The sequence below is a fragment of the Rhincodon typus genome, chromosome 24 (genome assembly GCF_021869965.1).
Source record: "Rhincodon typus isolate 14 chromosome 24, sRhiTyp1.1, whole genome shotgun sequence".
In the NCBI taxonomy this organism is placed as follows: Eukaryota; Metazoa; Chordata; class Chondrichthyes; order Orectolobiformes; family Rhincodontidae; genus Rhincodon; species Rhincodon typus.
In genome coordinates, this window is record NC_063355.1 from 4,307,870 (window position 1) to 4,329,980 (window position 22,111).

Here is a 22,111-nt window from a genome sequence, read left to right on the forward strand (position 1 = left end):
ATCGAGGTTAGGAATGATGGGTGTGCAGGAATTGGTGGAGCATTGGATGCATGTAGCAGCCTTTTCAACACCACCTCTGCCCCCGAATGAAAAGTCCTTCAGTCTCCAAGCTCCACCACCTCCCTGAGCAGAAAATGCTACCATGGCATCCGCTGGGCCCTAAACAAAATGTTCAGCTGAGGAATTGCTAGCCTGTCTATGACTGGGTATGAGATAAGCATTCTGACAATGCAACAGCATTGGAGGGGTTGAGAAAGGTGATGAGGAGATGTAGATTTGGGTGTTTGTCAACACGCATGAGGTAATGCCAGCATAACCAAGCGATCACATGGGATAGCACCACATACCCAAATGCCAAATATAACAAGACCCGTATCGATATACCCCAAGGTGACATGCTTCTTATCCAACCATACCTCAACATATTACAGCACCCACATAACTAGACCTCAACGAAGGTCTTTATCATCCATAACTGTACCCCAACAAACAGCTTTATCATTCATAAATGTATCTAACACAGGACAGTGCTATCCATAACTGTACCCCCAAAAAAAGTATATCCATAACTGTATCTTAACAAAGGACAGTGCTATCCACAACAGTACCCCAACAAAGGACAGTACCATCCATAATTGTACCCCAACAAAGGACAGTGCTATCCATAACTGTACCCAACAAAGTACAGTGATATCCATAACTGTACCCCAACAAAGGACAGTGCTATCCGTAACTGTACCCCAACAAAGGACAGTGCTATTGATAACTGTACCCAACAAAGTACAGTGATATCCATAACTGTATCCCAACAAAAGACTTTACCATCCTTAACTGTACCCCAACAATGGGCAGTGCTGTCCTTAACTGTACCCTAACAAAGGACAGTGCTATCCACAACAGTACCCCAGCAAAGGACAGTGCTATCCATAACTGTACTCCAAGATAAGGCAGTAGCCATAGAATTATACCCCATAATCAGCATCGCTTTTGGGAGTGAATAGTTGACTTGTGGGTGGTAAATAATGTGCCCCTGTGTTTTCGTGTATCATTTCCACATAGAATAACAGATATTACCATTCATTCACCTGTTAAATAAAATAGTCATGTGAAGAGAAGATAGATAGAGAGACAATTATTTGGCCCAATGTTACTCATCCATCCAGAAATAAAAATCCTTCCTTTAGTGTATCCCAGAGATCTGAAGTATCCACTTCCTCATTCAGAAATCCATTTCTACGGAAACGTAGAGTCATACAACACAAAAAACAGACCCTTCGGTCCAACTCTTCCATGTCAACCAGTTTCCTAAATGAAACTAGTCCCATTTGCATAAGGTTGGCCCATTTCCCTCTAAACCTTTCCTCTTCATGTACCTGACCAAATGTCTTTTAAATTTTGTAAATGTGCCTGCATCTGCTATATTCTCTGGCAATCCATTCTACGTACAAACTAGCCTCTGCATGAAAACATTGGCCCTCAGGACCCTTTCCAATCTTTCCCCTCTCACTTAAACCTATGCCCTCCTAGGGCAGTGACCTGAAATGTCACTGCTGTTACTATTGGCAAATGTTACATATTTGCTGAGAATTTATTTCAGAGCATTTAGAAAATATTTGGATAATTATGTGAATAAGAAATATTTGGAGGGATATGGTCCAAGCGCAGGTAGGTGGGACTATTTTAATTCGAGATTATGATCAGCATGGACTGGTTGGGTCGAAGGGTCTGTTTCTGTGCCGTATGACTCAATGACATTATATCTGATATCTGCAGTATTTTGCTTTTCTATCAGTGTTCATTCAAGCGTTGGTTGCTCTTCAAATGAAAGAAGAATCTCTCCCAAAGATTGCCTTGAACTTCAGAGACCAGACACATACGTGTAACGATGAACTTTTGTTTTATTTTGCAGAAGGATGAGGTGGATGCGGCTTCCCTTGATGCGTCGCATGCTTACATTGCTGGGAACTGTGGCCTTGTTCCTGTGGTGATGGAATATTATGGTAAATAATTCCATCTATTTGGTATCTTCTTTCATATTGCAAAGAAATGCTGGTGAATATCCTAATAATTGAATGTAGGTGAGCAGTAATGACATGTTGCACTGCATCCAGGATCAATATCAAATGTTACCAGTTGGATGTAGGCACAAGTTACACATTTTTAGTCCAAGATTCCATTTTCGTTTGCAGCTCCAGAAACAGGACAGAAGCATTCCAAGGAAGAGGCACTGAATCCAAAGCAAGAAGTAATATAGGGTCAGAAGCTGTAGAATCTGTGCGGATAGAGTTGAGGAAACTGTTGGGTGTTGTGTACAGGCCTCCTGACAGTTGTCAGGATGTAGGGCAGAAAATAAATCAGGAGATAGAAAAGGCATGTAAAAAAGGCACTATTACAATAATCATGGGGGACTTCAATATGCAGGTGAATTGGGAAAATCAGGTTGGTAGCAGATCTCAAGAAAAGGAATTTATGGAATGTCCATGATTTTTTGGAGCAGCTTGTGGTAGAGCCCACTGGGGAACAGGCAATTCTTCAATGAAGCAGACTTGATTAGGGAATTCAAGGTGAAGGAACCAGTGGGGGACAGTGACCCTAATATGATAGATTTCACCCTGCAGTTTGAGAGGGAGAAGCTGGAATCAAATGTAACTGCATTACAATTGAGTAAAGGTAACTAAAAAGACATGAGAGAGGAGCTGGCCAGAGTTGATGGGAAGGGGAACCTACCAGGGAATATGGTGAAGAAGCAATGGCAGGAGTTTCTGGGGTTAATCTGGGAGGCACAGCAGAAATTAGTCCCAAGGAAGAAGAAACATTCTAAGGGGAGGATGAGGCAACCATGGCTGACAAAGAAAGTCAGGGATAGCATAGAAGCAAAAGAGAAAGCATACAATGTGGTGAAGATCAGTGGGAGGCCAGACGACTGGGAAACCTTTAAATACCAGTAAAGGACGACTCAAAGAGCAATAAGGGGGAGAAGATGAAATATGAGGGTAAGCTAACTAGTAATACAAAAGAAGGTTGCAAGTGTGTTTTCAGATATCTAAAAGCTAAGAGAGAGGCGAGAGAGGACATTGGACCACTGGAAAATGAGGCTGGAGAAGTAGTAATGGGGAGTAAAGGATGACAGAGGAACTGAATAGGTACTTTCCATCAGTTTTTACAACCGAAGATACCAGCAGCTTCAAGAGATGCAGGGGCAGAGGTGAGTATGGTGGCCCTCACTAAGGAGAAGGTGCTGGGGAAGGTGAAAGGTCTGATGGTGGATAAATCACCCAGACCAGATGGACTGCACCTCAGGGTTCTGAAGGAGATAGCGGAGGAGATTGTAGATGCACTGGTGGTGATCTTTCAGGAATCACTGGAATCAGGGAGGGTGCCAGAAAACTGAAAAATGGCTAATGTAACACTCTGCTTAAGAAAAGACGGAGGCAGAAGACAGGAAATTATAAGCTGGTTAACCTGCCTTCAGTCATTAGTAAGATTTTAGAGTCCATTATTAAGGATGAGATTGCGGAATACTTGGAAGTACAATAGGATTGAGTCAGCATGGCTTCATCAAGGGGAAGTCACGCCTGACAAATCTGTTCAAATTCTTTGAGGGAGTAATGAGCAAGTTAGACAAAGGACAGCCGGTGGATATGATCTATTTGGATTTCCAGAAAGCCTTTGACAAGGTGCTGCCCAGGAGGCTGTTGAATAAGAGCCCATGGTGATAGGGGCAAGGTACTGGCATGGATAGAGGATTGGCTGACTGGTAGAAGGCAGAGAATAGGGATAAAGGGGTCTTTTTCAGGATGGTAGTCGGAGACTAGTGGAGTTCCGCGGAGGTCAGTGTTGTGACCACAACTATTCACGTTATACATTAATGACCAGGACAAATGAGCTGAGGGCATTGTTGCTAAGTTTGCAGTTGACACAAAGGACAGGTAGTGTTGAGGAAGTGGGGAGGCTGCAGAAGGGCTTGTACGGGCTAAGAGAGTGAGCAAAGAGGTCGCGGATTGAATACAATGTGGAAAAGTGTGAGGTTATACACTTTTGGTAGGAAGAATAGAGGCGTAGGCTATTTTCTAAATGGGGAAAGGCTTTGGAAATCTGCAACATAAAGGGACTTGGAGTCCTAGTTCAGGATTCTCTTAAGGTTTACTTGCAGGTCCAGTTGGGAAGGTAAATGCAATGTTAGCATTCATTTCGAGAGAGCTAGAGTAGAAGAACAGAGATTTACTAATGAGGTTATATAAGGCTATGGCCAGACTGCATTTGGAATATTGTGAGCAGTTTTGAGCCCTGTATCCAAGAAAGGATGCACTGGCCTTGGAGGGGGTCCAGAGGAGGTTGAAGAATGATCCAAGGGATGAAGGGCTTGTCATATGAGGAATAGTTGAGGACTCTGGGTTTGTACTCGAGGGAGTTTAGGAAGAGGGGGGGGGTGGTGGGGGGGGGGGGGGGGGTGCGGGGTCTCACTGAAACTTAAAGAATACTGAGAGGCCTAGATAGTGCGGATGTGAAGTTGTTTTCACTGGTGGGAGAGATTAGGTCTCAAGGCACATTCTCAGAGTAAAGGGACGACCCCTTTAGAACTGAGTTGAGGAGGAATTTCTTCAACCAGAGGGTAGTTAATCTGTGGAACTCATTGCACAGAGGGCTGTGGAGGCCAAGTCATTGAGTGTATTTAAGACAGAGATGGGTTCCTGATTAATAAGGGTATCAATGGTTATGGGAGAAGGTAGGAGAATGGGGTGGAGAAACAGATCAGCCATGATTGAAAAGTGGAGCAGACTCAATGGGCAAAATGGCGTAATTCTGCTCTGATATCTTATGGTCTTACAGTCTGTTGCTGTTACAAGATGTTTCAGACTGAATTCAGTTAAGTCTACTCACTGTGAGACTTCTCAGTAAGAACTGTACATTTGCTGGAATCAAACTATGCCAAGTTTATTGGATGATATCTGAGTTGAACCATTATTTAGACAGGGACTGATTTTATACCATTCCTTATGCACTGAATGGGGCAGTTTCTGGTTTGATCTGTAATTCCAAACTTGAAGTTTGGAGGATAAGCTCCTCAATGCCTCAACTGATAAATGTAATGACCAAATTTCGACCAGGATGCTATCACCTTCCAATTTAAAATGTTACCACGGGCTTCAGGGGCTTTGGAAAGCTAATTCTGCCACTGATACCTATTCAGTTGAACCTACTTGGAAAACATCTATGTGGATGTGGGCAGGAAACAGGATTGGGATTGCTTATCAACATTCAAAAACTGGTTGGATCCTTGAAAAATAGTCACTTGGATGTGGTAATTGAGGGCTTCTGAGAAGTTTGAAAATGTATGAGCCAGCTCTGTCAGTAGAGAAGAAGGTGTTTGTCACGCTCGCCTTCATTATTCAATGCATTGAGTAAATGTCATGTTGCGCTCTACAGGACATTAGTTGGGGAACTTTTGGAATACTGCATTCAATTCTGGTCTCCCTGATGTTGTTGAGCTTGAAATGGTGCAGAAAGAATTTACAAGGATGTTGCCCGAATTGGAGGGTTTGAACTATAGGGAGAGGCTGAATAGGCTGGGGCTATCTTCCCTGGAGCATCGGAGGCTGAGGGGTGACCTTATAGAGGTTTATAAAGTCATGAGGGGCATGGATAGGGTGAATAGGCAAGGTCTTTTTCCAGGGAAGGGGAGTCGAAAACTAGAGGGCATAGGTTTAAGGTGAGAGGGGAAAGATTTATAAGGGACCTGAGGGGCAACTTTTTCATGCAGAGGGTGGTGTGTGCATGGAATGAGCTGCCAGAGTGGGTGGTGAAGCTGGTGCAATTACAACATTTAAAAGACATCTGTATGGGTATATGAATAGGGAGGGTTTAGAGGGATATTGGCCTAATGCAGGAAAATGGGACTAGATCAGTTTAGGGTATCTGGTCGGTATGGTTAAGTTGGACTGAAGGGTCTGTTTCTGTGTTGTCCATCTCTATGATTCTCTAGATAATTAGAGAATGCTGGGTATCAAAGGGAGGGTGATATTAGGGAACGCTGGGTGGAGTCCCTGATCATCCATTGACTTCCACATCCTCCTCGTTTTGCATTATTTTAAATATCTTCATCAATGGGTGGGAGGGAAATGGAGAGATTACAGGGTCTGGTAGTGAAGGAAATAGTAACCTGACAGCATTGGTGCTCTGAAGTCTGAAATCAGAGGCAATGATGTAAGAAATTTAATGGGGAATTCCCAAAGAGTAGAGAATGTGGAACTTGGGTAACTCCGGAAATGTTGAAAAGAGTAGTATAGATGGATTTAAAGGAAAATCAGACAAGTCTAAGTTTAAGATGGTAGAGGAACGACAGGTAGGGGTTTGAGTGCAGCATTAAACCCAGCTTGGAGTGGCTGTGTCAAATGGTCTGTTTCTGAGCTGTATATCTTATGTAAATTAGCCACTAAAGTTGGAAACTGTACACACTCTGCCCACACCTCCCCCTCCACCATCTAAAGGTTAACCTCAAGAACAGTGTGGAGAGCAACCCAGGGAGAAGACCCTAGCGGCAAAAACATGTTGTTTTTCATTGTGTTGCTTCTTTGTTAGTTATAAAAAATGGGCAAAAAGCTGTTTGACATGGGACAAGACAGTTGTGGGTGGGAGGTCACATGGCGGAACTTGCAGGAATGGATCCATAGCCTTAATGCCCCAGTGTGCTGCAAAACCACCCTCTGCAGCCCCAAAGAACTTCAGTGTCTCGATGTGGTGCCTAGTTAATGGTGGCATTTATCATGAAACATTCGCCAAGTGTGGTACACATCAATGAGTATGTCCATGTCACAGACCACACCAGATATAGATCACGTCTGAATGTTCCAGTGGTGTGTTATGTACCTGTTACTCCGTGATGGCTCATATACCTTCTATGTTCCAGGGAAGAAATGTGCAGTGGCCAGCGGGAAACATGGAGAGACACACTTTGAGGCTGAAGGTACAGTGCTCAGGAACAGTTCAATATATACAGAAACAAACATAACAGTCTGTGCATTCTGGCAATCTGGAGTAGGTTCAGAAAATGCTGGAAACATTTGGCAGGTCAGGCAGCTTTTGTATAACGGGAACGGAGAGATACAACAAAATGTCCTCGGCTTGAAACATTACCCCAGCTACTGCCTTCCCAGACCTGGGGATTACTTCCAGTAATTTCTATTTGCGTTTAATGTCTAAAGGTTTGGGTGTAATTTGAAAATCCTCTGATTACATTAATGTCAACTAGGTGAGGCGGGAGAGGGGGCATCATTTGAGCTATCTTATCATGGAGGTTTTGACCAGGTGCGAATGGCCAGTTGAACTGTCTGAAACTTTCGGCCCACTAAATATGTTTTAAGTGACACCAAGTTAATTGAACCCACGGTGATAGAAAATTGACAGCGATGGGTATGAGTGACTCCCTGTAACGTGTGAGTCAGTGTAAGTGGTGGGGATTCTATCCTATTTTCCAACCAACCTACTCAGCAATGTTATTACACATCTCTGGAACAGGTGTGACTTGAACCCAGGCCTCCTGCCTCACAGGTAGGGATACTACCACCATGCCACAACAGACCGTATGACCAACAGCTTCCAGGAGGACTGGGTTCAAGTCCCACCTGCTCCAGAGGTGTGTCATACCATCTCTGAACAGGTTGATATGTTCACTGTATACAATGAAGAGTTTTCCATTAGGTAACTCCATTTACTGTTGTACTGCATGTTGTGATGTTGTGATGTACAACTCATGTTGTGCTCCTGCTGCAGATCTGCCTCCAGTCTATGCCATTGCTGTGGTGAAGAAGGCTTCCCGAGGCGAGAACATCTTTAATCTAGCGGGAAGGCGAAGCTGTCATGGCCACTTGTACAGCCCAGCAGGCTGGCTTCTCTTAACAAAATACACTATCCGATCTAACCGAAACAGCACTGACATCTGCAACATCAATAAGGGTAAGTGAGACCCAGCACTGAGCACAGGGGAGAGAGGCAGGGTGAATACTGAAGTGTTGGAAGTAGCCATTCTTCCACAAAGTATTGCTGGAATTGCCCTGGAGTGGCTCGGAATTGCTGATTAACCTCCAGAGCACTTCAGCAAGAGATTCCAGAAGAAAAGTCATCACAGTATTAAAAGCAATATTTTTAATTATACTTGAACAGTTTTGTTCATTGAATTCATATAAGTTTTGGAAGGAGTGACAGGTTGGTGGATCGTTAGTCAAAAATCAACAACTTGACAGGGTTTTACTGTGGGTTTCAGTAGAGGAGCCTGACATCAGGACGAAATAGATGAGTGTTGGGGTGGGGTTCTCATTTGCTGACGGACGGTCCTGCTCAGCAATATTACTGGATGCAGCTTCCGTGTTAGCCATCTCTAGGCTCACTGTTCAATTCAGGACAAAAGGAGGGATGTAAGTGAAGTTGCCCCACTTAGACGGTAGGCAGGTCTCCTGTGATACAGCATGCCCCATCACCCCACGTCCCCATACTGCAATGTGAAACAACAGGCTACCAAACTGTGTGAGTCATCACAAAGACCCTGCTGCTCACAGTGAGTGACTTCCAGTGAAGGAGCTGAGGAGTGAGACCAGAAGTGTGCTCCATATCTGAAATTCACCTCCTTAGCCTCAGAGGACATTCTGCACTTAGTGGCAACTGGGACAAAGATGGCAGTCAGAATTTGTTGGGGGCAGGTTGGAATATGGAAATCAATCTGATCAACCATGGTGGAACATACTCAAAGGACCAAATGGCCTATTCCTGCTCCTAATTTGTATGATTACACAGGACAGTCTGAACCTTTACCATTGACCAGAAACTGAATTGGACTCACCATGCAAACACTGTTGGTACAGGAACAGATCAAAGGCAAGGAATTCTGCAGCAAGTCACTCATCTCATGAATCCCCAAAGCCTGCCCATTACCTACAAGGCTCAAGTCAGGGGTGGGATGGAATACTCCTCACTTTCTTGGATGGGTATAGCTCCAACAAGACTCAAGAAGCTTGATAGCATCTAGGACAAAGCAGCCCATTTGATTGGCACCACATCCACAAACATCCACTCCCTCCACCACCGATGCTCAGTAGCAGAAGATTCTTAGACAGCATCTTCCAAACCCAAAACCACTTTGATCTAGAAGGACGAGGGGCAGCAGATACATGGGAACAGGGCCACCTGCAAGGCCCCTCCAAGACACTCACCATCCTGACATGGAAATATATCACTGTTCCTTCACTGTCGCTGGGTCAAAATCCTGGAATTCCCTCCCTAAGGGCATTGTGGGTCAACCCACAGCAGGAGGACTGCAGCGGTTCATGAAGGCAGCTCACCATTACCTTCTCAAGGGCAACGAGGGATGGACAAGAAATGGTGGCCAGCCAGCGATATCCACATCCTGTCACTGAATAAAAAGTAACAATAATGGACTTTGGACACAAAAGCAACCTATTTGAACAAGTGATATGGAGTCATACAGTCCAACTCATCCATGCTGACCAAACTTCCTAAACTAAACTAGACCCACTTGCCTGCATTTGGCCCATACCCCTCTAAACTTTTCCTATTCACGTACCTATCCAAATGTATTTTAAACATTGTTACTGTACCTGCATCTACCACTTCCTCTGCCAGTTCAATCTACATAACGAACCACCCTCTGTGTGAAAAAGTTGCCCTTCGGGTCCTTTTTAAATCTTTCTCCTCTCACCTGAAAAATATGCCCTCTAGTTTTGAAATCCCCCACTCTGGGGAAAAGACACTTGCTATTCACCTTATTTGTGTTCCTCATGATTTCATAAACCTCTATAAGGTCACCCCTCAACCTCTGACATTTATGCCCTTCCACAATCAATGACTTGTATTCATAAAACCACAGACCCTTCTACTCTTTGAAGCCCCTTATTGTTGAAACTGAAGCAGCTCAGTGATATTTACAGTGGCATATGGCCAGATCTGCAAAGCTGTGACAGGTCCCCCTAAGGCTTACCCAAAATCCTCCCTCTCACCCATACAATCTCTCCCGCAACCAACTCACCCCGTATGTAGTATGAGTAGAACTCACAAACCCCATAATAAGATTGGGCAATATTTGAAAATCTCATAGAATCATAGAGTCCTTACAATATAGAAAGAGGCCATTTGGCCCAAGAGGTCCACACTGACCCTCTGAAGAGCATCCCACGCAGACCAATCCTCCGACCCTTTCCCATAGCTAACCCACCTGGCCTGCACATTCCTGAACACTATAGGCAATTCAGCATGGCCAAACCACCTAACTTGCACATTTCTGGACTCATAAACATGTCGAAATGAACAAACATAACTTGATATCCACTTTGAAACAGTTATGCTGTTTAGAAGCTTCTGAATCTCTGAATATCAACAAGCTGATATTCCATTGGATAATTTTATAAGCTCATCCTGCTGGCAGGATCAATTAGTTGTTTAGAAAACAGCAAATGTTCAAACTGATACTCCCTGAACAGCTGTGTAAACAAATCTCACTGAGCAGAATCCATTAGTGCTTTTGAAGACAGCCGAAGCTCAGGTTTCTGACAAATGTTCGAAATAGCCATGTATTATTTTCATTTTTAAATTCATATTGTTTCATTTGACAACATGCAGGTATCAGAAGTAATAAGCTGGTAACCATATTATTAAATGGGTCACCTACCTTTTTCAATTACAACATTGTCATAACTCACTTTAATTGATGCTGCAGTGTTTATTGATGAAGTGTAAAGTATTCAACATAACGTTGTGTCATCTTTTAGACTCTCCTGAACTTCAATCCATGTTCTCATCTCTAGAAAACCCTATTGACCAGATGAGATTTAGAAAGGATTCCAACATTGTTCTGTCTCGCTGAAAATTGCAGATTTTCTGAAATTGGTGAATTTTCATTTTGACAATGGTGCCAACACTTCTGGCTAGCAGCGTGGAGGTTCCTGTCCTTCCTCCCTTCCTTCACTGGAGAAGTGGGATGGGGTGCGATCTGGGTAGGACCTCCAGATCCAGTCCAGCCACTGGGTTTTCAACCCGTCCAATGCACTTTGACCCCGTGATGTGACCAGAAAGTAATGAACATTGCATGTTAAGTTAGTATCTTTCTCTCCCTCTGATTTCTAGCATTTATAAACTATTTCCGCAAAGGCTGTATGCCTGGAATGAATTTTAAAGGGAATCTTTGTAAAGTCTGCATTGGAAGAGAGCAAGCTGGGATGAAATTATTTAATCAAAGGTGTGCAGCGAACCATGACGAACTTTACTATGGCAATATGGGTGCCTTGCGGTAAGTGTTAGACCATATAAACAGAGAAATGTTATCTGCGTTATGTTATTCATCTGGTCAGAAGCATATTTGGATGTGCTGAGATTGTGAAAGGTATTATGCAAGTGCAAGTTACCTTTTCTAAGTGTTCATGTTACGTGAATATACCACTCAGCACTGGGGAGTCCCAAAGCTGATCCCTGTATGTCCCAATCTCAGCTGTAACAGCAGTTTGTGGGTTACTTTTGGCCTCAGCGCCACACATCAGGAAGAAAAAAATCAAACAGAATTCCCCATCATTAAGCCCCACTGCCCCAACCTTAAAACAGCCTTTTAGAGAGTTCACATACACTCTCGGCTATATTGCCTCCCCAGTTCCTGAACCCCATTGCTTTAGCTCATCCATGAATGATTGATAGATGAGGCTATGGGCACTCGTGGAATCTCAGGCCCAAAGAACTTTTGGAGTGCAGAGAAACTGAGAACAAAGGTAAAATGGACTTTCACAGTGATTCTTGATTGAATGTTGACAGTGAGTCCAGGAATTGTAATACACAATGGAAGAAGACATGGAGCATCACAAACAAACCTCAGAGAGCATTAATTGAGAAACCAACATAGAAATCGGATTCAACTTCTCTAATCTGTTCTGCATTCTGCAATTCAATTAGAATCATAGAATCCCTACAGTGTGGAAACAGGCCCTTCGGCCCAACCAGTCCAAACAGCATCCCACCCAGACCCATTCCGCTATTAAACCCACCTAATCTACACATCCCTGAACACTATGAGCAATTTAGCATGGCCAATCCACCTAACCTGCACATCTTTGGACTGTGGGAGGGAACCAGAGCACCCGGAGGAAACCCACGCAGACACAGGGAGAATGTGCAAACTCCACACAGACAGTCGCCTGAGGGTGGAATCAAACCTGGGTCCCTGGTGCTGTGAGGCAGCAGTGCTAACCACTGAGCCACTGTGATCTTGCCTTTTTCTGCCAAGTGTCCATTTTTTCTTCATGTTATTAGATACTCTGCCTAACAAAAGTCTATTGGTCTCAGCCTTGAAAGCTCTGTTCCAGTGTCCAAATGTACAAGTGAAGCAGCACTTCCTCCTTTTTTTAACCCCAAAAAAGCACACAGGGGAATTGGTATGTATTTAAAGCTTTTTTAAGAAATGATGGGGCAAGCAGATTGGGTTGAGAAAAATGTGTGAAAAATATGGTGCACTAAATAGTTAGAAGGAACCCTAAAAGGATTATCAACTGGAATACTTTAGGGTTGGGAATGCAAAAAGTTGCTGAATTGTTATTCATATGCCCTGGGAACACTTTCATCTAATCATAAGTAATTCAACTAAACTGTTGACTCCATCCCTTTCCTAGCAACAGATTTGAGATGAAGCCAATTTTTCACAATCTTGGTGTGATTTTTGATCCTGGGATGAGCTCCCAACCTCACATTTGTACCATCATTAACATCGCCTATTTCCACCTCTGTGATATTTGTCTCATCTTAGCTGAACTACTGCTGAAAGCCTCGTCCGTGTTACTACTAGACATGACTATTCAAAGCACACTTGACTGGACTTCCACATTCTACCCTCTGTAAATCTGAGAATATCTAAAACTTCGCTGCTTGTGTTTTAACTCAAAGCAAGTTCTATTTGCTTTTCACACACCCCTGGCCTTGCTGACCCACACTGGTGCCTGGTCAAGCAATGTCTTGATTTTATAATTCTCATCCTTAATTTCAAATCCCTCCACAGCCTCCTCCTTCCCTAACTTTGTCACCTCCTCCAGCTCCATAACCTTCTGAAATTTGACCTTCTCTAATTCTGGCAACTTATGCATTTACAATTTTGTTTTATGAATAGCCATCCCTTCAATTGTCTGAGCTCAGAGCCCTGGAATACCCTCCCTATACCTCCCTGCCTCTCCTCCACCTTTTTTTGTCCTTTAAGACACTTCTGAAAGCCCACTTTTCCCAGGTTTTTAACCATTTGACCCAACTTTTTCTTAAGTAGCTCAGTGCCTTCAATTCCTTTTATAATGCCGTGAGCTGCCTTGGTGCATTTCATTTAAAGGTGCTGCGTAACTGTAACTTCTCGATATTTTGTCAGGGTTAAATAATGTATTTATATTACCGAAATTCCAAAGGAAAATGATTGCTATTGCTCTGTGATATGTGTGCTGCTTTTCCAGGTGCTTAGTCGGGAATCGCAGTGGGAAAAGCTTTGGAGATGTTGCCTTCCTTGAGCACCATAACTTAATGGAAAACATAGAGAGTAAGTTTATGACATTTTGATATGGACTGCGGGCAAAGAATATACTGTATTCACTGTGAATTGATTAGAAATCAGTGAAGATTTATGATCCTACAGTCATGGTGTGGCAAGTCTTGATGTTAGGGACTTGGGCCAAAATGAACAATTTTGAACTTTGAGAAATGTAATTATCTCCTTGCATAACCTGAAGATTGGTATGTGCTGCCTGAAAAGAGAAAAAAACTTAAGTGTAATGGACCAGACCAAAACCCGTTCAAATATAACAAGGAGGTAGACAAGACCCTAACTTTTATTTAAAGGCAAGTGTAAGATACTGTATACCAGATATAATTCAATTGGTTACATTACATTGCTTTAAGCAAAACACACTTTATTCTTACCCTATAGTTAAAATACAAACAAAAGAAACAAGAATTGAGATAAGTTAAGCCTGTTGGAAAACTTTACCGAATAATAGATTATTTAATTGTAAAACAGTAACTGTTCAAATATAGCAACATCCCATAAATGCCTCTTTGATAATGCAAATTCAGTAAAATAGGTTGTCTCATATGTAATTCTCACAACAGAGAGAACTCCAGCTTTTAGCTGTAACAGAGAGAGGAACAAGAGCTTGCACACTGGCTTCAAGACCCCAGCAACTATTGAAAGCTAACCTAAAACCCTGCTTCTGTGGGAGTCTACTGCACCTATTCAGGCTGCTTCTATTGTTCCAACTTAAAAAAAAACCCAAGGCCTCACCAACTGTTTACTTTATTGGCTTTGAACAGACTGCTCAGTGCCTCTGTCTCAACCTCTCATCTTTAAAAAAAAGGACAAAATGCAACTTTTAAAGCCAAAGTATCATCACATAAGATACTTGAAAATCAAAATTTATAGAACTATGGAGAATGGTACAGGGAAAAGTAATTGGATAGATCTTTCAAACAATGAGTTACAAAATGCAGTCATGGGATGTAGATAGTTTCGGCCTTATTATTTAGTAAAGGGTATAATTAGATTAGAAGCAGGTTCACTTGAATGATTCCTGGGATGGGGAGTTACCTTATGAGGAGAGATTGGACAGGTTAGATCTATACCTAGTGCACTTCAGAAGAATGAAGGGTGACCTCATGGAAATAAGTAAGATTCTGAGGGATTTGAAAGGTGGATGGGCGAGATAGATTCTTGACAAACAAGAGTGGCAAGGGGTATCAGAGATGGGTAGAAAGTAGGGTCGTGGTCAGCTCAAACACGAGCTAATGAAAATGGCAGAGCAGGTTTAAGGGGTCAAATGGCCTACTGCTCCGACTTCAATTCTTAGTCTGTTTGTTTGTGGTGTTGTTGGTGTTGCCTGTGAAATATTCTATACAGACACTTTGACCAGTTTATTACTTATAAAACACCTATACCATGGTGCTCTTACTGTATCAGACAAACAAAGTTCTGTGGTTCAATCTTAGCTTTATTAAAACACTCGCAAGTTAAAGAAAACAACTCTTATACAAATTAAGTTAACTTTTCCAAAACCAGGCTAACTGCCTGCTCTGATGAACTTGACTGAGAATTCACTGAGCTCCATCGATGGGTGCTTTCGGGTCTTCATAGTACAAAGGTGGATCCTGCACAATGTCTTCACCGGCAGTGTCTTCGATGAACGAATGGCTGCCAGGTATCCCTTCTTATTCCCTCCTTTCTGAGCCCTTCTCGAATGTTCTTTGCCTTCAGCCAATGGGGTCACTGAGCAGGGGACCCAGTGCCCAATGAGGTTAGGCCAGGTTATCCTAGGTGTACCCATCTCCTTTCGAAGATATGATTGATCCACTGTGCCAACAGGTCTGTCTGAAACTGGGGAATGTGCAAATGTAATGTCTCTGCCTAGCAGGGAACCTCTTAATGAGTTTTGCACACTCCTTTCAATGAGCAAGTCAGATCTCAGCTGGTCTTTGTTGACCTGTGGTAACCTTGGCCTCTTTGCATTCCATCAGGCATTGCTTGCAGAAACTGTTTAGCCAATTTTGTGTTGGGCCTAGTTGTTTAGGCTGTTGGCCACTTGGCCACATTCGCATGATTGGCATTCATTGCCCATCCATGGTTGCCCAGAGGTGGTGGTGGCCAGCTGCCTTCTTGAACCGCTGCAGTCCATGTAGTGGATATACTCTCACAATGATGTTAAAGACAGAATTCCAGGAGTCTGACCCAGTGACACTGAAGGAATGATGATATTTCAGGATGATATGTGACTTGGAGGAGCACTTGGCAGGTACTGGTACATTCGTGCATCTGAAGCCTTTGTTCTTCCAAAATCTCCCAGTTTTTGAAGGTTCTGTTGTGACATCTGGTTGATATGTACACCGTATCTAAATCATGTGTTCCCAAAATGGATTTTTAATAGAGAAGGGATTAAGGGTTATGAACTGCAAGCAGGAAAGTTGGGTCGAGACCATAATCAGATCAGCCATAATCTACTGAGTCGGATAGCAGACTTAAAGGGCCAAATGGCCTAATCCTGTTTTCAAGTGTGATGTTCCTTCTGTTGTCAGTGGCAGTGAACATTGAAGTTGATGCAAGCGGTGCCAATCAAGCAATGTCCTGGATGGTGTCAAACTTTTTGAGTGTTATCAGAGCTCTACTCATTCATGGTATATGGAGAGTATTCCATGTTGACCTGTGACTCGTAGATGGTAAACTGGCTATTAGAGGAATCAGGAGTTGATTTATTGGGTTCAAAATTCCCAGCTTTTGACCTGGTCTTGTAGCCACAGTATTTATATCGGTGGTCAAGTTTAGTTTCTGGTCAATGGTAACACCAGGATGTTGATGGTGAAAGATTCAGACATGATACTGCAGGGTGGGTCTCATAGAAACCTATAAAATTCTAATAGGATTAGACATTGTAGATGCAGGAAGGATGTTCTGATAGTGGGAGACTCCAGAACCAGGAGTCATAATTTAAGGATCAGGGATGAAGAGAGGTTTTTTTTAACCCAGAGAGCGGTGAGCCTGTGGAATTCACTAGCACAGAAAGCAGTTGAGGCCAAAACATTATGTGTTTTCAAGACGGTGGTAGGGGTAGCTGTTGTGGCTAAAGGGATCAAGGGATATTGGGAGGGATGGGTGAGGGTGGGATTAGGGTATTGAGCCTTAAGATCAGCCATGATCATAATGAATGGTGGAGCAGGCTCGAGGGGCTGAATGTCCTACTCTCGGTCCTACCTTCTATGTTTCTACATGTGCTATTGAACCAGGTTACTTGTGGTGGGTCAGTCCTGCTGATTGGACAGGACAGTCAGGAAAGATGATGGAGGGATATTGGCTGTAAAGAATGATTTGGGAGGGGGGCCAATAAATGTGGTGCTGGAAAAGCATAGCTGGTCAGACAGCATCTAAGGAGCAGGAAAATCAGTGTTTCCGGCTGAAACCCCAGTTCTGATGAAGGGTTTTAGCCTAAAACATTGACTTTCCTGCTCCTCAGATGCTGTCTGACCAGCTATGCTTTTCCAGCTCCACATTTAATGACTCTAGCTTCCAGTATCTGTAGTCCTTACTGTCTCCATAATTTGGGAAGGCTCAGGTTATTGCTTTACCAGTGGGACACCTCTCGCAAATTTCACCACAACTTCCCAGGTGTTATTAGGAGGACTACAAAGGATGAACTGGGCATGGTATTCCTTTGTTATTTCCAGTGTTCTGGTCAATAGGAGGTTGCAAGTCCTATCATTTTTAATATTTGACTTTACTATAGTTTTTTGATCTAAATGAATTGCTTGCCAGACCATTTTAGAGGGATAGAGTTGGTCTCAACTATGTTGCTGTAGGTAAGTCACATGTTGGTCAGATTGGGTAAGGACTGATTTCCTTCCCTAAAGGACATCAGTAAACTGACACGCCGGGCTGAATGACCTGCTGAGATTCAATGTGAACTGGATTGGTTAATGTGTTCACAGTAAATGCATACCGAGTTACAATACTTTAATGTTTTCTCGGACTTTCAAAGGAAACCATATAAATTGAAAGTGTTCATGAGCTCCATTGATTATCCCTTGTGCAGGTCTGAGTGATTGGGCTGATGGGTGGAGTCCCGACCACTTTGAGTTGCTGTGTCCAGGTGGTGAACGTGCTCCACTCACCGAGTGGGAAAGATGCAACCTGGGCTCCATCCCTCCAAACATCGTGATGACAAGGTCTGTCATTGCCACCAAAATCCACGAATTCCTGATGAAATCACAGGTCTGTGTCTTTTCAGTGGTGTGTATTACTCTTGCAGTGCCTACCACTGTCGCGAAGGAAAGAAATAAGCTCACGTTTGTAAGGTTCAAATCAAAAACGTCAAAGGGGGCAACACTGGCAGAGGACACCAGGGGTGGAGAGATATGGAAGAATAACACAACACCTCACCCTAGTGCAGAAAAATGTAACTTTGTTCCTTGATTTCCTTATGCTGGCTTCTCCTCATTGTCCCCACCTTGGCTGCAATTCCTTGTCTCCGATGGCTAGCTCAGCACAAAGTGAGAAACTGTCTGCTTTCCTCACGACTGTGGATCAGAAGCTGCTACAGACTAGCCGATGGGATATAGCAAGGACAAGGATTCTGTTTAGAGCAGAATTGAATTCTAATTGCTAGCTCACCCTCAGCCACAATGCTGTTGCCAGGGCACAACACCCTAATGTAGATACGATAAATCTCCAGAAGGAATGATAAGACAATTCCAAAGGTGCAATTTAATAGCAATACCGGCGAATGGCCTCTATTTTCCCAGCTGGAGCTGAGCTGATTCCACCACTTTCCCAGAGAGAAGCTAAAGAGCAGGCAGAGGGAGTGCTGCATTTCAATAAACATTGTTAAATAGAGGTTCCACCTGCCTGTTCAGTAATGTTAAAGCTCTGTTTCTAATGCCTGACCATGAGTACGTTGAGTATTTCCAGCATTTTCAGCTTCTGTTGCATGAATCATATTTTCATTCCTGTGAGCAGTGTACCATGTTCAGATTTTTCTTCAGCAAAGTAACTGGGTGGTATCTGTGGGCAATTTAAATGCACAGCAGATTTCAGAGCTTTATACCTTCACCAAATATGTCTACATTACTCAAAAGAAATGTTGACAATTGACCAGGGCCCATTAGTTATTCCTCGATGGACAATCCTGTCACTGGGAACCTTCCCATTTGCCTTCAGATTTTGCAGTAACTCATAGAATCCCTTGGCCCATCAAGTCCATGCCGACCCTCTGAAGAGCATCCCACCCAGACCCATTCCCCTACCTTATCTTTGTATTTCCTATGGCTAATCTACCTAGCCTGCACATTCCCCTGGCCTGTATAAGCAATTTAGCATGGCCAATCCACGCTGACCTGAACATTTTTGGACTGTGGGAGGAAACCGGAGCACCCAGAGGAAACCAAAGCAGACAAGGGGAGAACGTGCAAACTCCACACAGAGGGTGGAATCGAACCCAGGTCCCAGATGCTATGAGGCAGCAGTGCTAACCACTGAGTCACCGTATTATAAGTAATACCATAAAGGTCCTGGCAGCAACCAGCTCACCAATGATCTGCTCATGCATCTGCTGGTGAAAATATGGCAGTCATAGAATCAAAAGATTGTTACGGTGTAGAAGGAGGCCTTTTGGCCCATCATGCTAACACTGACTCTCCAAATGAGCCAATCTCCTGCCTTTTACCATATACTTACGCATTGTTTCTATCCCTGGCCTCTTGAATACATCACTTGAACCCACCTGTACCACACTACCCCGTGGGGCATTCCAGAATTGAACCATTCGCCATGTGAATATGTTTTTTTTTGTTGGCACATCGCTTTAAATCTATGCCGTCTAGTTTTCTATACTTCTGCGCGCAGGAACAGCTTCTCCCTATCTACTCTGTCCAGGCCCCTCATGATTTTGAAAACCTCTATCAAATCTCCTCCAATCTTCTGCTCTCCAAGAGAAGTCCCAACTTCTCCAACCTATCTTCAAAACTGAAGTAGCTCATCCCTGAATCATTAGCCAGAATTGACCAGTAATCTTTGATACTTTTGTAGCAGCTAAAACTAGGCTTTTGGAAAGCTGTGCTGAATCTCTCTGAGCACCCTTTGAGGAAGGAGTGCGCACATCATCTTGGACACCTGAAATTCTTCACAGGTGGATTCCTCTGTGACTCTGTTTAGAGATTAGGGAGATGTGTTCACAAGATCACATCAAACTGACCATGGTGGCTCAGTGGTTAGCACTGCTACCTCACAGCACCAGGGCCCTGGGTTCGATTCCACCCTCGGGTGACTGTCTGTGTGGAGTTTGTACATTCTCCTTTTCCAGGTGCTCTGGTTTCCTCCCACAGTCCAACAATCTGTAGGTTAGGTGGATTGGCTGTGGGAAATTGCCCATAGTGTTCAGGGGTGTAGGTGGGTTAGCCATGGGAAATGCAGGGTTAGGGTGGGGGGTTGGGTCTGGATGGGATGCTCTTCAGAGTGTTGGTGTGAACTTTGTTGGGCTGAATGGCCTGTTTCCATACTGTAGGGATTCTGTGCAAAATCATCTGATGAATCAGGGAGTAGGAAAGCAGGAAGGAGGTTAACATAAGTAGACATGCCTATAAAGCTGGTGTGTTTAGGCTCTGTGTCAGCTTCTGATGGGTATATCACAGATCATTTTGTTGTAAAGAGTCTTCCTGATTACAGTTCCACCCAGATGGTCCATTCTGTCCTCCCAGCTAAAGACAGCATTTTATAAAATTATATCTAGTTCCCAAAAAATGTGTGCAAAACATTTAACAGTTTGTGTTCTTAAAATCTCAGTGAGTCAGGCAACATGAACATGAGTCACAGTGAAAGGCAGCACTATTCCCTCTGTTCTGTACAGTCCAGATTAATCCTGAAATGGGGCCTAAAGTCATAACTTTTTGACTTAGAGAGTTACCACTGAGAGAAATTAATTGTAGTACTCAAAGTTTTAAGCCCATTGGCTTTCTTGAGTCATGAGGTATCAGTACGAAGTCAGAGGCAGGATATTTCACGAGAAGGATACTTAAGGAGATGACAGATGAGATAAACAATAGGAAATCTTCACCAGGACTAGCTCTGCTCTAATGTACAGAACCTATGGGCACCATGCTGGCCCTAATGCATTACCATCTTCTTTCTTTCCCTTTTGAAACATGACTTCATGGTTACTTTTCAATTAACAGGAACATTTTGGAGCGAGCTCAGACTCTGAATTTCAGCTTTTCCAGTCCCATAAATATGGGGAAAGGGACCTGCTTTTTAAAGACTCCACAAAATGTTTGACTCGTGCAACTCACCTCAACTACATGAGCATCTTGGGCGAAGAATTCTTTAATTTGGCAGAATCGGTCTTCAGTTGCACAGCATCAGGTAATCCTTTCCCTTATATAGTCACACACATGGCTATATAGGAAGTGCATCAAACGTAACAGCATTGACAAAATCTCATTGAGAATTTCTGTACTCGTTGTTCAACAGAAATCCTTGAATTCTGCACTCAGAATGCCTGCAGCACCTTGCAAGTGTGACACTCCAAGCGATTCTCACACCCTGATGACATGGAGCGATACACAGCATAATCCTCTCTTTGGAATTAGCTTACTCCCTACTCTCGATTTAAGACTTTGAGCAATTCGATCAGTCAGACTCTTCTGTGTCATTTTTAAAAATGATGCTTTCAATCAACCTGTTTGCCATCCATGGCAGGTGGGACTTGAACCTGGACCTTCTAGCCTAGAGGTAGGAACACTACCGCTGTGCCACAAGAGCCTTCAGCATTGTCTAAAGTGCATGCGTTAAAGTTTGGGGGATTGATTTTGACATTGGCCAATAAAGGTGATATGGACCTGGCAGCTCACTGTGGATTTCTTTCAATTTCAGTGTTCAATGAGTTTGGCAGTGGAATTAACCCAATGCCCAAAACCAAGCTCCCATCCACATTTTGTCAAAACAGTATGCAGTAATCCACCCAAAAGTGTTCCCTGTTCAGCTAAATACCAATGAAATGAATGTCAAATTAAAGTGTTAACTGTGTTTCATGGAACCCATTCCAGCAGAGTCGGGTCTCCAATCAGTGATCCCACAGCCTGAGAGGTAGTGTTACAGTTCATCTCTAACCTGTGCTTCACTTGGTTATAGTCTATTGCAGGGTCTACAGGCTTGACAGACTTTTCACAGCAGTCCATCCGTTTGGGGCATGTGAGAAGGAATCCCACCCACACAGCCCACTTTGTCTCTTGCCAGGGATTATTTTGAATGATTGTGTTTAAGCTGGTTTGCTGATCTCCACTCTGTAAAGGACACAGAATGACCTGAAAAAGCAGACTGCTGGTTGCATCATTGAGCTTCTGCACACTGTTAGCTCAATGGGATGAATTTCAATTTCAGGAGCTTGTGAGAAACCAACGACAGCAAGTTGGAAACATGTTCTACATCTCTCTCCAATAATTTCAATCAAAGTAAAATCAGAGAAGATGTAAAATGTACTGTTACCACTGGCTTCACACTCTGTACAAAGATGCGCTCCCATAGCTGCTCTCACATTGTCGCCCTAACAATCACAGGAACATTCCT

General features: G+C 43.3%; 1 protein-coding gene across 1 annotated transcript in view; it reads left to right on the forward strand.

The window, feature by feature from the left end:
* The window catches only part of sxph (saxiphilin), a 78,684-nt gene extending 57,306 nt beyond the window's left edge, over nucleotides 1-21,378 (forward strand). The window contains exons 10-17 of the mRNA XM_020535827.2: nucleotides 1,910-2,000; nucleotides 6,908-6,964; nucleotides 7,771-7,953; nucleotides 11,131-11,293; nucleotides 13,476-13,558; nucleotides 17,589-17,767; nucleotides 20,722-20,908; nucleotides 21,017-21,378. Of these exons, the coding sequence (XP_020391416.2) occupies nucleotides 1,910-2,000; nucleotides 6,908-6,964; nucleotides 7,771-7,953; nucleotides 11,131-11,293; nucleotides 13,476-13,558; nucleotides 17,589-17,767; nucleotides 20,722-20,908; nucleotides 21,017-21,066 (993 nt within the window). The 3' untranslated portion in view covers nucleotides 21,067-21,378. The remainder of the gene's footprint in view (nucleotides 1-1,909; nucleotides 2,001-6,907; nucleotides 6,965-7,770; nucleotides 7,954-11,130; nucleotides 11,294-13,475; nucleotides 13,559-17,588; nucleotides 17,768-20,721; nucleotides 20,909-21,016) is intronic.
* The last annotated feature ends 733 nt before the right edge of the window (nucleotides 21,379-22,111 follow it).